This window comes from Lithobates pipiens, unplaced genomic scaffold, assembly GCF_037356315.1.
Source record: "Lithobates pipiens isolate NorthernLeopardFrog02 unplaced genomic scaffold, aLitPip1_a1.2 Scaffold_27, whole genome shotgun sequence".
NCBI lineage: Eukaryota > Metazoa > Chordata > Amphibia > Anura > Ranidae > Lithobates > Lithobates pipiens.
The window spans coordinates 9,635,206-9,651,362 of NW_027507788.1; the positions used below are offsets into that span (position 1 = coordinate 9,635,206).

A 16,157-nucleotide genomic window follows, 5' to 3' on the forward strand; every position below is an offset into this window, starting at 1 on the left:
CCAATTTTTGCGATTTGGCGCTGCGTCGCTTTAACTGACAATTGCGTGGTCGTGCGACGCTGCACCCAAACAAAATTGATGTCCTTTCAAACAAATAGAGCTTTCTTTTGGTGGTATTTGATCACCTCTGCGGTTTATATTTTTTTGTGCTCTAAGCAAAAAAAGACCAAAACAATTGAGAAAAAAAATAAATAAATCAAATTTCTTCATCAATTTAGGCCGATGCTACATATTTTGGGTAAAAAAAAAAAAAAAAAAATATACAAATACAACGTATATGGATTGGTTTGCACTAGAGCTGCCACGACGAGTCGACATAATCGATTACGTCGACTACAAAAATACGTCGGCATGCATGCAGGGCGTCGATGCGTCAGTATCTCTCATTATCTACCGCTCTCCTCCGTGCCGCTGCCCCCCTCTCCTCTCCCCCCTCCTTGCCGCCGCCCCCCTCTCCTCTCCCCCCTCCGTGCCGCCGCCCCCCTCTCCTCTCCCCGCTCCGTGCCGCCGCTCCCCTCTCCTCTCCCCCCTCCGTGCCGCCGCCGTCCCCCTCTCCTCTCCCCCCTCCGTGCCGCCGCCGCCCCCCTCTCCTCTCCCCCCTCCGTGCCGCCGCCGTCCCCCTCTCCTCTCCCCCCTCCGTGCCGCCGTCCCCCTCTCCTCTCCTCCCTCCGTGCCGCCGTCCCCCTCTCCTATGCCCCCTCCGTGCCGCCGTCCCCCTCTCCTCACCCCCCTCCGTGCCGCCGTCCCCCTCTCCTCTCCCCCCTCCGTGCCGCCGTCCCCCTCTCCTCTCCCCCCTCCGTGCCGCCGTCCCCCTCTCCTCTCCCCCCTCCGTGCCGCCGTCCCCCTCTCCTCTCCCCCTCCGTGCCGCCGTCCCCCTCTCCCCCTCCGTGCCGCCGTCCCCCTCTCCTCTCCCCCTCCGTCCCCCTCTCCTCTCCCCCTCCGTCCCCCTCTCCTCTCCCCCGCCGTCCCCCTCTCCTCTCCCCCGCCGTGCCGCCGTCCCCCTCTCCTCTCCCCCTCCGTGCCGCCGTCCCCCTCTCCTCTCCCCCTCCGTGCCGCCGTCCCCCTCTCCTCTCCCCCTCCGTGCCGCCGTCCCCCTCTCTTCAGCCCCTCCCTGCCGCCGTCCCTAGGGGTGCAACGGATCGTTACCGATCCGCGATCCGAACGGGTCACCCCGCTCGGATCGGCACATGCCGCGGAGCTCTCCACGGCCTCGGCCTTAGGAAAGGCCACGGCTTCGGCCTAGCTCCGAAGCGGCGGCCATCTTTCTACACCCAGGCTGTTTACACTGTGATCGCGCCGATGTCATGACGCCAGTTCCTCTCTCCCCTCTCTGTACTAATCTGTACAGTGGAGGGGAGAGATCGGATGGAAGCAGCCATCCCTTCATACCCTTCATATCCAGCAATACCCTGCCAGCCCATACCCTGCCAAATATATGTCTCCAGTCCCTTTCCCTGTCTCAAATGGGAGAGGTCTGTTAAGACCCCTGATATCTCACCATAGCCGCCCCCCCCCCCCCCCCCCAACAGGGCTGATAAAAAAAATTGCAATAAATATAATTTTTTTTTTTTTTTTTAAAGAATAATAATAAAAAAAAAAAAAAAAAAAAAAAAAAAAAAAACCACACACTGACACTGTCCCCACACACCCTCCCCCTTATGTACTTATTATTTGTAAGGTTATCCAAAGTATTAATTAGCTAATCAAAACAAAAAAAAACACTAGATTAATTTAAATAGTCGTTGACTAATCGAAAAAATAATCGATAGATTAGTCGACAGACAAATTAATCGTTAGTTGCAGCTCTAGTTTGCACAAAAGTTATAGCATATAGTTATGGAATTTTTAATTACTAGTAATGGGGGGGGGATCAGCGACTTCTAGCAGGACTGCGATATTGCGGCGGACAAATTAGACACCTTTCATACTTTTTTGGGGACCAGTGACACCAAAACAGGGATCGGTGCTAAACAATATGCACTGTCACTGTGTGGGGGAGGTGCTTTATCTGTGGGAAGACAGAGATCTGTGTTCCTGCTTAGCAGAAACACAAGATCTCACTCTTCCTTAACAGAATGGCGATCTTCCTTGTTTACATAGGCAGACCGTCATTCTGCCTCTGTAGGGAATGATTGGCGGGTCCCGGTGGATATTGGGTCTGCCGGACCCGCCGATTGGCTCCGTGTCCAATTACAGATGCTGGCGGCGTGTCGCAGACCCGGAAGTGCAGAATCACGTACCGGTATGGGATTCTGCGCACGGGAGCCACTGCCCCACAGTAAAACGTAAATGGGGCGGTCTGCAAGAGGTTAAGACCGCCAAGCCAGAGTAGAAAGCATCCTCTGTAGTTTGAAAAAAAAAAAAAAAAAAAAAAAAGGAGAAAGGGGGCGCAAAAATAAGCGTAGCATTAAAATCATTCCCTTCATTAAAAAATACAATTGGCAACTCACTGGGTTAAAGCGGAAGTAAACCCTCCTATTATTTTTAGCCAAGGAAGCTGCCATCTTGGCCTTGCCAACTGCCATGATGCTGCACATGTGATCAGTTATGACTCCAGCCATTGGATGGTTCGACAGTTTGGTTGAGCGCACAACCAATGTGACAGCTAGCATTGGACGGCATGCCAGGAACGTAACGTTTTACTTCCGCTTTAAAGAGGAAGTAAACCCTAATGGGTTTACTTCCTCTTTTTTTCCCTGCAAAGGTAAAGCATAATGGACTACTATGCATCGTATAGTAGCTCATTATGTGTCACTTACCTGACACAGGAGCCAGCGAAGTCGCCGCTGTCCCCTGTAGTCCGCCGCATCCATCTTGCTGGTGGCGTCTCGCAGCTCCGACGAATGACAGCCGCGAAGCCGCGATGACGTCACTCCCGCGCATGAGCACGGGAGTCGCGTCTCGCAGCTCCGCCGCTGCCATTCGGCGAAGCCGCGATGACGTCACTCCCGCGCATGCGCACGGGAGTCGACAAATTAGGCAAATCCATTCTTGGACTTGCCGCATTTAGTGCGCATGCGCCGTAGACAGCGGTGCCCATTTTCGGGCAAATATCTCCTAAACCATATAGGTTTAGGAGATATTGCTTGGACCTACAGGTAAGCCCTAATCTAGGCTTACCTGTAGGTCAAAGTGGTCTGAAAGGGTTTACTTCCTCCTCTTTAATAGATCAAGGGCATATCTCCACAACAGGGATATGCAATTAGCGGACCTCTAGCTGTTGCAGAACTACAAGTCCCATGAGGCATAGCAAGACTGACAGCCACAAGCATGAAACGCAGAGGCAGAGGCATGATGGGACTTGTAGTTTTGCAACAGCTGGGGGTCCGCTAATTGCATATCTCTGCTCTACAAGAACACAGCTGTCTGTCCCACTTGTGTCCCTTCCTGCTTTGTGCAACCACCAGGCTCTGTATAGAAGGCTCAGGACCTCTAGAAAAGGATATTATAAGTGCCGTTAGCCACCCTGGGGGGCGCACGTGCGGAAGTGACGTCACGTGGGTGTAGCTACGCATTTCACAGAGAGCTTCCTTCTCTTTCCTCAGGCCAAACCATTGGCCTGAAGAAAGAGCAGGAAGCTCTAAAAACGCATAGCCATGCCAACAGAACAATCCACGCGACGTCACTTCCGCACGTGCGCCCCCCAGGGTGGTTAATGACACTTATAATATCCTTTTCTAGAGGTCCTGAGCCTTCTACACAGAACCTGGTGGTTGCACAAGGCGAGTGGGGCAGACAGCTGTGTTCACATGGAGGAGATATGCCCTTGATCTGGTAACCGAGTGAGTTGCTAATTGCACTTTAATAAAGTGGATGATTTTAATGATACGCTTGGTTGGCGCCCCCTCCTTTTTGTTCCACGACTGGAAATACACTTAAAAAGGTAACATCTGGGTCCTACACCAGCAGGAAGAGACAAGTGGGCCAGACAGTGGTGTTCTTGTGGAGATATGCCTTTGATCTGGTAACTGTGTTTTGCCAATTGTATTTTAATAAAGTGAGCAATTTTAAACGCTACACTTATTTGGCACCCCCCTTTCTCCTTTTATTACATTACTGAAAATGCACTAAAAAAAAGGTGTCCTTTTGGTCTTACACAAGCTGGAAAAAACATCAGTGGGACAGACAGCAGTATACTTGTAGAGATGAGCCTTTGATCGGTTAACCCAGCAAGTTGCTAATTGCATTTTAATAAAGTGGATGATTTTAATGCTACACTTAGTTGGTGCCCCCTTTCTTTTTGTTCCATTACTGGAAATGCACATAAATGGGCAACATCTGGGTCCTACACAAGCAGGAAGACACACAAGTGGGACAGCCAGTGGTGTTATGCCTTTGATCTGGTAACTCCGTGTTTTGCCAATTGTATTTTAATAAAGTGAGCAATTTTAAACGCTACACTTATTTGGCACCCCGCCTTTCATTACATTACTGAAAATGCACTAAAAATGTGTCCTTTTGGTCTTACACAAGCTGGAAGAAACATCAGTGGGACAGACAGTGCTCTTCTTATGGAGATATGCCTTTGATCTGGTAACTCAGTGAATTGGCAGTTGTATTTTAATAAAGGAAATTTTAAAGCGGAGGTCCACCCTAAAGTGGAGCTTCCGCTCATTGGAATCCTCCACCCCCTCCGGCGCCACAATTGGCACCTTTCAGGGGGGAGGGGGGGTGCAGATACCTGTATAATACAGGTATTTGCACCCACTTCCGGCATAGATAGCCGTAGATTCTGCGGGTATTTACGCCGCTTCCTGCGGTGCCCCGCCCCCGCTGTCTGCTGGGAAACACACGAATCCCAGAGACAGCAGGGACCATCGTCATTGCGCAGCGTGACTCGCGCGACTGCGCAGTAGGGAATCGGGAAGTGAAGCCACAAGGCTTCACTTCCTGATTCCCATACCCAAGATGGCGAAGGCAGCACCCGAGAGACGATCGAGAGATCGGCTTTGGGTGCCGACATCGCAGTACCTGCACCCACCTCCGGCATAGCTATCTGCGGAAAGGGGGCGTAGATTCTGCAGAATCTACGCCCCTTTGCGAAAGTCCCCCCGCTGCCTGCTGGGAAACACACAGATCCCAGAGGCAGCGGGACCATCCTTATTGCGCAGCGCGACTCGCGCATGCGCAGTAGGGAACAGGGAAATGAAGCCGAAAGGCTCCACTTCCTGATTCCCATACCCAAGATGGCGGAGGCAGCACCCGAGAGACGATCGAGAGATCGGCTTCGGGTGCTGACATCGCGGGCGTGCTGGGCGGGTAAGTGTGCTTATTTTGAAAGTCAGCAGCTGCAGTATTTGTAGCTGCTGGCTTTTAAAAAGAAAAAAATAAATAAATAAATAAAACGGCGGAACTCCCGGCGGACTCCCGCTTTAATGCTACACTTGGTTGCCATCCCCCTTCTTTTTAGCCCCCCCCCCCAAATTACTGGAAATACACTAAAAAGGTGTCCTTTTGGTCTTACCTGATCAGCATTCTTCTGTTTGTCGATCTTGAAAAGCTGTATTTTGGCCTTCTCCAACAGGCTGATGACTTTCTTGTCTGTGCCGGACAGGGATAGTTCCGTAGGAGGGAAAGTCAAGACACCTTGTGAGCTCTCCGGAGACTGGAACTTGGACTTCACTGCAACTTTACAGATGGGGTTTTCTCCAGGAAACAGAGCCATGGCCTCGATTTTGAGAGGTCTCGCGGAAGCATCGTGCACCTCGTTGGGTCGGAATTTACTCTCAGTCTTCAAGCTTAGGGACTGTACTGGCTCAGGAAGCTTTACAGTTTGTTGGGAGTTTGGAGAAACGGGGTCTACAAACAGAGGTAATGCCAAATGGTTTGCCCTTCTTCCCACAGGCTGCGGTTCTTGTTTGACGACAGTGGTCGAGAGATCTGGCGGGGAACCAGCCACAGCGGCCGAACCGTGGTCCGTCAAGTGAATCCGACTTGTGGTCACAGAAGCCTTTTTGGCCTCGTTCTCCTGAAGAGAGACGGACTGGTAGATTTTCAAGTGCGCTGCGCTGGGGGTGAACTGCGGCGCGCGGAGGAGCGGAGAGCGCTTAACAGATTCGGGCTTGGGAAGTGGGTCAGAAGGAAGCGGGGAGGTTGGGGCTGACGGAGGGGTGCTGGGCTTCACAGGATCCTCTGAAGATTCAGGGGAGGACAGGCGTACAGGAGGCTGAGAAGAACTCGGCGTTTCTTGCGTCTCGGGAGCAGAAATATTGAACGAGTTCCAGCGAAACGTAGGCGCTCGCAGAATGTTCTTGCGCAAGCTTTCAGGAGTGGGGGGAACGGGAGCGGACTCCAGAGTCGGCGATGAAGCCGCGGACGAAGACGCGGAGGACGACGGCGAGGAGTCCGTTTCAGGAGATGCTGGAGGTAGCGTGTTGAGGTGATCATCTTCATTAAAAAGACTAAAACATGGATTAGCAGGAGTCAAAGGGGTGTCGGAAAGGACCTGCTTCTCCATCTCGCCCAAAGCAGCCATTGGCTCCGACAAGCTCTTCTTGGGCTGCGTGTCCGCGACGTTTGGCAGGTCTTCTTCAATTAGCCTTCGAGGAATTTTAATCACGCGGGAAGGGCGTGCATTCACAGCAGGCTTGACAGACTCTGCGGTGTCGGCAGCAACAGCTTTGGAAGGTTGAGCCAGGAAATGCGACTGGGCTTTGCTCTGGGCCTCCTTCACCCTGGCCACAAGCTTTTGAACGGCCGCCCGGTCAGTGTGCAGAGAACTAGTCCGCTTTGCTTTCTTGTTCTTTTTCAAAAGCCCAAGGGGTTTCAGCGAAGGCTGCTGTTCAGCCATGGACGAGGAGTCATTAATTGGATTAACAGGCTCGCTTACTGCTGCTAACCGAATAGGAGCAGACTCCGTTTCCGGTAGAGGTTCTGTTGGTTTCAAAGGGCCAGTCAATTTCGCCTCCTCCAAAGGCATCTCCACCAATGAGCTGTTCTCAAATTTAACTCCTTCCTCATGTCCTTCAACAGGTGGCGGGGTTAAATCCGGACCATCTTCAACAGTCTGTTCAGATGTTTCATCTTTAGCAGGCAATGGCTCTGGCCTGCGTTCCGTAGGCTGTCCATTGCCTTCTAAAGGTTCTGCATCGACCGGTGTTCTTCCAACATGAACCTTCTGGCTAAAATTAGCTTCAGGATTCTCTTCGCTGTCATCATCGTCGTCGTCTCTGGGTTCTTCTATACACCCCTGCCAATGCTCAGCTCTTAGTTTCCATTTCACCTTCCGAACTTGCCTATCTCGTTGCCCCTTTCTCTTAAGAGGAAGACGTGACTTATCTTGCTCAGCCTCCATTTTGGTGGCTTGTTCTTCAACCTTCCCTTCGGCTCTAGGAGAACCCTGTCCAGTTGGTCGGTCAGCATTAGAAGTGGAAGGTTTCGAGGAATCTTCAAGAACTAGGTTGGCATCGGCTGCCTTGAAAACTTCCCTTTCATAACTTCCTATATCCACTCTGTTATCAACATTAGCAGGATGCTCTTCAACAAGAGTCTGGACTGTACTGTCTTTTGTTGGGACGTCCGGGTCACTAGGGCCGAAAACCTCAGATTTGGCTTTTGGCTTGCGGTTCAAACCTCTTCTATAGGACAACCATTTCTCTTTCCCCCTCCGACGTTTATTTTTTTTTGAAGCACCGTTAGAGCTGGTCTGTACCTTTACAGGAGTCGAGAGGTCAGTGTGGTGGTTGTGGGAGGCTACCTCCGACTCTTTTGGAGAAAGTAAAAATGAAGTATTTATGCCGTACAAAGAAGGGTCCAGTTGTGTGAGGTGAACTCGAACGATTTTGTCCGGTGTGAAACCATGCATAGATGTAGGAGTCAGGGGCTCTTGCTTAACTGCCGTAGGGCTCACTTGCTTGGCCTTGGACATGGGCGGGCTTTCTTCTTTACAAGGAGAAACCACAGATGGAGAAGTCGGAGGGGATTTCGGACCTGTTTAAAACAAAAAAAAAATAGGTTTAAAAAGAATGAGAATCACAAAAGCATGTACCTCTAATTATCAAAATTGATGACGATAACATTACTGGTATGAAAATTGAACAATTTGGCATAAAAGAAAGTCCCTGGCATTCCAGGCCTACTCTATGGAAAGAGATGAGAAAGCAGGTCATTAGGACAGTTCTTGCCTCTACAAATTCAATAGCCCAATGTGGCAGCCTTATGGCCGGAAAAAGGTTAAAAATAATAATAATAAAAAAAAAAAAACAGCGTTTCTCAATTTCAGTCCTCAAGGCGCACCAACAGGTCATGTTTTCAGGATTTCCCTCAGATGAAACGGCTGTGGTAATTACAAATCACCTGTGCAAAATAATGCAAAGCCTGAAAACATGACCTGTTGGTGCACCTCAAGGACTGAAATTGAGAAAAAAAAAAAAACACAACACTGTAAACACCACTGGACTTCTAAATGGCCAGGGAACAGTGGTGGGACAAGGTTGTCCAGCACCAAGGGCAAAGGATGGTGACTAGCGATGCCCCCACCAGGTGGAGTCTCCCTTCTACATCAGGCGTCCCCCATGCTGTGGGGTTTTGCTCCCCCCTGATAAGTACTCTCAGCGTCTCCATCTCTCTGCTCATGTGACAAGTCTAATGACAGGGGGGGGGGGGAGGACACAGTCCGCCCTCTTTTCCTCAGCAGCAGTGAGGGGGACTGAGAACAGTTCTGTCTCAGCACCAGTTAGTTTCTGCCCCATGCAGGCAGGAGAAAGCCAAAAACGAACTCCAGCAGCAGCTTTTGGCCAGCTGTTTTTGACCGGAGAGAGGCTTGCCTGCCTGCCCTTGACCGGAGAGACTCTGTTCCTGCTAACAGGCCAGCTTCTGTTGGACCGGCTGGCGTACACTCAGGCCAGATGTTGTTCAGGAGAAAGCCGAAAAATGAACTTCAGCAGCCGCTTTTGGTCCGCTGTTTTTGACCGGAGACACGCTTGCCCGCCTCCCCTTGACCAGAGACAGGCTTGCCCGCCTCCCCTTGACCGGAGACACGCTTGCCCGCCTCCCCTTGACCAGAGACACGCTTGCCCGCCTCCCCTTGACCAGAGACATGCTTGCCCGCCTCCCCTTGACCGGAGACATGCTGTTCCTGCTAACAGGCAAGCTTCTGTTGGACCGGCTGGCGTACACTGAGATGTTGGGCGGTTTAAGCAGTGGGACGGACAACTCAGAAGCGCCCCATCTCTACACAGGGGTACCAGGGTAGGTGTGCCCACTCGCCCGCAACCCCCCCCCCACCTTGCCCTTGCCATGGTTAGGCTCAGCTCAATTCATTAAAGTAAGGCAAGGCTAAAAATACAATGTGAATAGACAACAGGCTGCTCAGGAGCATATAGATCACCATAACACACACACACACACACACACACACACACACACACACACACACACTTGTTTGGTGCCTTTTTGCTATACACCCACATGCTGCAAGAAATCTGCATTTTCTTAGGCGAAAAACAAAACTGCTTCACCTTTATTAGATCTCAAAGCCAGGCGGAGTGGAGTGCTTTCGGGTTTTTCTTCTTTGAATCCCACAGACTCTTCCTGCAGGAAAAAAAAAAGCATAGGTGTCAGTAATACAGCAAGCTCCTGGGATGAGTTACAAAAGGACATAATAAATGGAGGGGTTTTATCACAGTGCTTGAAACATTGCCACCTAATAAATCTATATTAGGTGTCTAATTTTCCTGTTGGATAATTATTATGCATTAAGATTTGTGTTATTTTGTCATTTGAATTCACGTTATGGCTTTTTCTAGAATAATTTAAAGCGGTTCTTCACCCTAAAGGGGAAGTTCCGCTAGTATTATCCCTCCCCCCCTCCGGTGCCACAATCGGCACCTTTCGGGGGGGAGGGGGGGTGCAGTTACCTGGATAATCCAGGTATCTGCACCCACTTCCGGCCAGACCGCCGCATGGCTCCGCCCACCCCCGCATGGCTCCGCCCCCCGTTGTGTTCTGGGAAACACACAGTTCCCAGAGACAGCGCAACTCGCGCATGCGCAGTAGGGAACCGGGCAGTGAAGCCCTCATGCTTCACTTCCCGATTCCCTGACAGAGGATGGCGGCGGTGGCTGCAGCGAGACGAGCGAGTGCTCGTTATCTGCCGCCGACATCGCTGGAACAGGTAAGTGTGATATTATTAAAAGTCAGCAGCTGCAATATTAGTAGCTGCTGGCTTTTAATATTTTTTTTTTTTTTTTTAGGTGCAGCTCCTCTTTAATTTCTAGTTTGTGTCTTTTATATGTAGACTAACACTTTATATATTGTTTAAATGATTGTTAGTGTACATACAAAAGACACAAACTAACAATCATTTAAACAATATATAAAATGTTAGCGTACATACAAGAGACAAACTGTAACAAACACTTTATATATTGTTTAAAATGATTGTTACAGTTTGTGTCTTTTGTATATAAACATTTCTAATCTCTTTTTGAGATTCAAGCTTTATCCCCCCCCCCAATGGAAACAAAGTATAGTAAATCTGGAAAATCCAAGTCCATATGTTTGCTAAAGCAAACCTACCACCAGGGACTGCAAGATATTCTAAGCTGATCACAGCCATGACAGTCTGAAGGTTTTCAAAGCCGAACTCCGGGATAAGCAAATATTATTTAAATAGAGTTAGGAGTATTTTTTGTTACATCTTTGTGTGTTTCTTTCACACTGGTGCGGTAATTCAGTGTGAAACTTTACTTGCTGCAATAAAGACCGGTCACTAATGTCGTTTTTCTAGCGCAGGGTGACTAGTCTCGTCTCCGCCCCTTCCTGTAGTGGGTGTGGCCTGCTGGGTCCCTCCCACAACTATGCACACCCCAATGATGTTACTGCTAAAAAAAAAAAAAAAAAAAAAAAAAAAAAATTTACAAGAACATATCTCTGTGTTTGCAAAATGGATTTGGCACACAAAGTAAATTTATATTCCTATATTTAACCTCTTGCTTACTGGGCACTTATACCCCCCCTCCTGCCCAGACCAATTTTCAGCTTTCAGCGCTGATGCACTTTGAATGACAATTACGCGGTCATACAACACTGTACCCAAATGAAATTTTTATCATTTTTTTCCCCACAAATAGAGCTTTCTTTTGGTGGTATTTAATTACAGCTCGGAGTTTTTTGTTTTTTTTTGTTTAGCAAAAAATAAAAAACATTTAATATAGTTTGTTATAAAATTTTGCAAACAGGTCATTTTTCTCCTTCATTGAAGTGCGCTGATGAGGCGGCACTGGTGGGCATCGATAGGCACAGATAAGGCGGCAAAGATGGGCACAGATAAGGCAGTACTGATGGGCACAGATAAGGTGGCACAGATGGGTGGCATGGATGGGTGGCATGGATGGGTGGCACTAAGGTGCACTGATAGGTACCACTGATAGATGGGACTGATGGGCACTGATAGGTGGCTCTGACAGGTGGCTCTGATTACTTTTTATGTCCCGATCACGGCCGCCGGTGATCGGCTCTTTTTTTTTTCTCCTCGCGCAAATAGCCGATTACCGGCTCCGTTGCATCACATGATCAGCTGTCATTGGCTGACAGCTGATCACGTGGTAAGGGGTCCGGATCGACCCCTTGCTCGGATCCGTGATCAGGCGAGTCTCAGACTCGCCTATCACAGAGCGCGCCGTGCGTGCCCCTCAGGGAGCGCGCAGGCCGCTTGTGCACGGGACGACGTCAATAGACGTAGTCCCGGCAAAGGAGGTCCGCGCTGTAGCCGTCATTTGGCTATAGCGTGGGTCTCTAGTGGTTAAATTAAAGTTTGAGCCTGTAGTTCAGCTTTAGGGTTTATTAACAAACAAGGGCCATACCAAGCTATTTACACTCACTGGCCACTTTATTTAGGTACATCTGTTCAACTGTGTTCGTTAACCCTATCTTGCGGTAGGAGGTAGGACAAGTCGTACCCCAAGATATCCAATGAGTACCATTCGTATCTGTGCGTCTTCAAAAGTAGTCCCTGTTCTATTTTGGTCCGACTGTAGCGAGTTGAGGTCCACAGACCTCAAGTTTACCCAGGCTTTCCCTAAAAACTGCGCGACTTTCAAGTTGTGGCAGTGTGAAAAGGGGCCCCAAGTTTAAATAAAGGCTCCGTTCACATCTCCGCATTCCGAACTGCAGGGAGGTATCTGCAATAGCGGCAAATTACGGGACGTCCATGCGTTGCCTGTTGATTTTAATAGCGCCCCAAAACGCGGCGCGATTTTCCCACGGTTTGTGCGACAATCCAAGTAAAAATACAGGAGCTTATTTTTGGCGACGGGCGTCCCGCGATACTTGATCCCATATGTGGGAGATATGAACGGAGCCCAAGTAAGAGATCACAGACATGATACAAGAGATGGTCAGAGACTGCATTTTTCTTGAGCTTTTTATGCACAAAAAATTAAAAAATAATTAAGATATATATACACACATACATACATACATACATACATATATTAGGGCTGCAACTAACGATAATTTTCATAATCGATTATTCGGCTGATTTTTTTTCTTTTAAGGTTATTACCGTATATACTCGAGTATAGGTCGATCCGAATATAAGCCGAGGCCCCTAATTTACCACAAAAAAAATGGAAAACTTATTGACTCGTGTATAAGCCGAGGGTGAGACATGCCCGTCCAGCCCTGTGTGTCCGTCCATCCCTGTGTGTCCAGCGCCTGTGTCCTTCTGCACATACGGCGGCCATGCCAGGATCGCCGCACCTCTTCTCGTCTGACGGACGGCGGCCATTCCACTGTTCAAAAGCCGCGCCTCCGTCTGTGATAGGCGGAACACTCAATTTCCCAGCAGTCTGTGTTCCGCCTATCACGGACATCCTCTCATCCTCGTCCGTAGTATGAGGATGAGCGGATGTCCGTGATAGGCGGACCACTGACTGCTGGGAAATTGAGTGTTCCGCCTATCACAGACAGGGAGGCGCGGCTTTTGAATAGTTGAATGGCCGCCGTCTGTCTGCACGACACGCTGATCGGGTAGACAGACGGCGGTGACTCGAGTATAAGCCGAGGGGGGCACTTTCAGCCTCAAAAAAGAGGCTGAAAATCTCGGCTTATACGGTAAGTAATTTTTTGTTGGGTAGATTAAAAAACACAAATAAACCCAAATTGCTGCAAAAACGCATTATTGCATGCTTTTCTGCAGCTTCTCTATTGAAGTATATTGAACCAAAAAAAAAAACAAAAAAAAAAAAAAAACGGTTTTTGCATAAAAAAAATAAATAAAAAGTCCTTGTCTTTTTAAAATACGCAGCAGCTGAAAATAAATAAATAAATCATGGATGTGAATGTGTCCCATAGGAAACCATGTAAATGAACTGTAGCGTGTTAATGAAAAAAAAAAAGCACAAATAAAAATAAAAAACAGGAGGTGTGAGAGGTTAGTAACATAATGGGGTTAAAAAAAAAAAAACTAAAATTAGTACAAAAAGAGCAAATAATCGCTACTGTAAGGGTTTTTTTTTTTACTATGACACAGTGAAAGTAATATTTACAGTAGCGATTTGCTCTTTATACTATAAAGGGTTAATTTTTTATTTTTTTTAACCCCATTATGTTAGTGACCCCGATCAATTATGAAAATAGTAAATCAATTAATTTCATAATCGATTAGTTGTTTCGGCCCTAAAATATAAATATATATTTTTTTTTTTTTTATTTATTTTTTTTTTTTTTACTACACACAAAAAAATGACTTTAAAAAAAAAATATATATATATATTTTCGGTCTTCGGCTACGCGCATCCTGCATTTTCGGTTTTACCACCAAAATTTCCCATTCGGCGCACCCCTACTTGTTATTGGATTAATCAAACGTTTAATCATGTGTATCTGCATGTGAACACCCCAGCACACCACTAGGGGGGAGTACTGGAGGCTTCGGTTCATCCATTACTCATTACACAGCAAGCAGGAGGAGAGTTCCCCCTTCAGACGTCACTAGAAGGGGATTTTCCTGATCCCGACACTCAGCCAGGCGACGCCATAATCCACATTAATATAGAAGCAACCTTACAAGCTTCTCTGACAGACGCAAAACCAGAACTTTCGGGGCCCTCGAATTCCTTCTGTATTGTAACATACTGTCCTCCCTCACATTGTAAAGCACTGCGCAAACTGTTGGCGCTCTGTAAATCCTGTAGTTTACAGTAGTAAAGTGTAGTTTGGCCATACACGGTCGAATTTCGAGCTAATTTTCTTTTCAAAAATCAGAAAGTTCGTTCTCTTTGTGATCCGATGGCGCCACCATTGATTTCCGAAATTCGGCCAACCAAGCCTTCAATTTCACCTGTTGCTACAGAAAATAATTTTCCTGGCCGGGGAATTTTCTTTTCTTTCTGTAAATTTTCTTTTCATGTGCATTTTTTTTTTATTTCCGATTACATTTCTCGCACGATTCTCCCATCATTGATTAGAAAATCGTTTGTCCGATTCCTCAAATTTGATTGCTGCACGAAAATCAGCCGTTGCTGCAGCCCCACTAATGGTGCGACATTCATACGAAAATTCTTAGATACGATTTTCGAAAATTCCAACCGTGATTGGCCAGCATTACGATCGCTGTGTACCGTACCTCAGCATGGTTCAGTGTACCTTTCCTTCACCCACTGTAAGAGGTGGGATCAAATCTGCTTCATCTGGACTAGGCAAAGGGATCACTTTGGAATTTCGATTTTTTTATGATCGGCTTTAATTTGCATAGGTGAGCCGGGCTTAAAGAGTTGGTACACTCCACAGTGATAACTTGGCAAATCTACTGGTGACATCCCTGTGCTGAGTTCCCGGGTCTGTACACCCGCTGTGCCCATTATGAGAGGTTCCCACCATCCCTGTGCCGAGTTCCCGGGTCTGTACACCTGCTGTGCCCATTATAAGGGGTTCCCACTATCCCTGTGCTGAGTTCCCGGGTCTGTACACCCGATGTGCCCATTATGAGGGGTTCCCACCATCCCTGTGCCAAGTTCCCAGGTCTGTACACCTACGGTGCCCATATGGGGTTCCCATCATCCCTGTGGTTAGTTCCTGGGTCTGTACACCAGCTGTGCCCATTATGAGGGGTTCCCACCATCCCTGTGCTGAGTTCCCGGGTCTGTACACCCGATGTGCCCATTATGAGGGGTTCCCACCATCCCTGTGCCAAGTTCCCAGGTCTGTACACCTACGGTGCCCATATGGGGTTCCCATCATCCCTGTGGTTAGTTCCTGGGTCTGTACACCAGCTGTGCCCATTATGAGGGGTTCCCACCATCCCTGTGCTGAGTTCCCGGGTCTGTACACCCGCTGTGCCCATTATAAGGGGTTCCCATTATCCCTGTGCAGAATTCCCTGGTCTGTACACCCGCTATGCCCATTATGAGGGGTTTCCACCATCCTTGTGCCGAGTTCCTGGGTCTGTAAACCCGCTGTGCCCATTATATGGGGTTGCGAAAGAGACGACTATAGAAATTAGAAAAAATTGACTTTGTAGGCACACGCGTAAATAAAAATAATTGAAGTTTTTTATTGGATAAAGTTAAAAAGCATAGTAATGCAAATACATATTAAAAAAGAAACATAATAGTAATCAACCCCAAAAGACTCAAATAACACCTCCAAGATGCATATTAATCCAGATTGGTGCAAAAAAAGGAAGGAAGGATTAACCAGTAGCAGCATCCAATGGAAGTAAAGTGCGTGGAGTGGTTGAGGAATAATATGAGGTCACACAAAATTCGCTCTACGTGTTACGTGTATAGCTGCGCTTCTTCAGGAGCTTGTAGATCTAATAACTATGTCAGAAAAACAAAAGTATATCATAATATCCAAACAGATGAAACAATAATATTATGAGGAGTTCCCACCATCCCTGTGCTGAGTTCCCGGGTCTGTACACCCGCTGTGCCCATTATGAGGGGTTCCCACCATCCCTGTGCTGAGTTCCCAGGTCTATACACCCGCTGTGCCCATTATGAGGAGTTCCCACCATCCCTGTGCTGAGTTCCCGGGTCTGTACACCTGCTGTGCCCATTATGAGGGGTTCCCACCATCCTTGTGCTGAGTTCCCGGGTCTGTACACCCGCTGTGCCCATTATGAGGGGTTACCACCATCCCTGTGCTGAGTTCCCGGGTCTGTACACCCGCTGTGCCCATTATGAGGGGTTCCCACCATCCCTGTGCTGAGT

General features: G+C 48.2%; 1 protein-coding gene across 2 annotated transcripts in view; it reads right to left on the reverse strand.

The window, feature by feature from the left end:
• The window catches only part of KMT2B (lysine methyltransferase 2B), a 76,703-nt gene that overhangs the window by 47,686 nt on the left and 12,860 nt on the right, over positions 1–16,157 (reverse strand). For both annotated transcript variants that reach the window (XM_077456395.1, XM_077456394.1), the window contains exons 2-3: positions 9,459–9,531; positions 5,465–7,929 (exon numbers count right to left, since the gene is read on the reverse strand). In XM_077456395.1, coding sequence (XP_077312521.1) covers positions 5,465–7,929; positions 9,459–9,531 — 2,538 coding nt within the window. The remainder of the gene's footprint in view (positions 1–5,464; positions 7,930–9,458; positions 9,532–16,157) is intronic.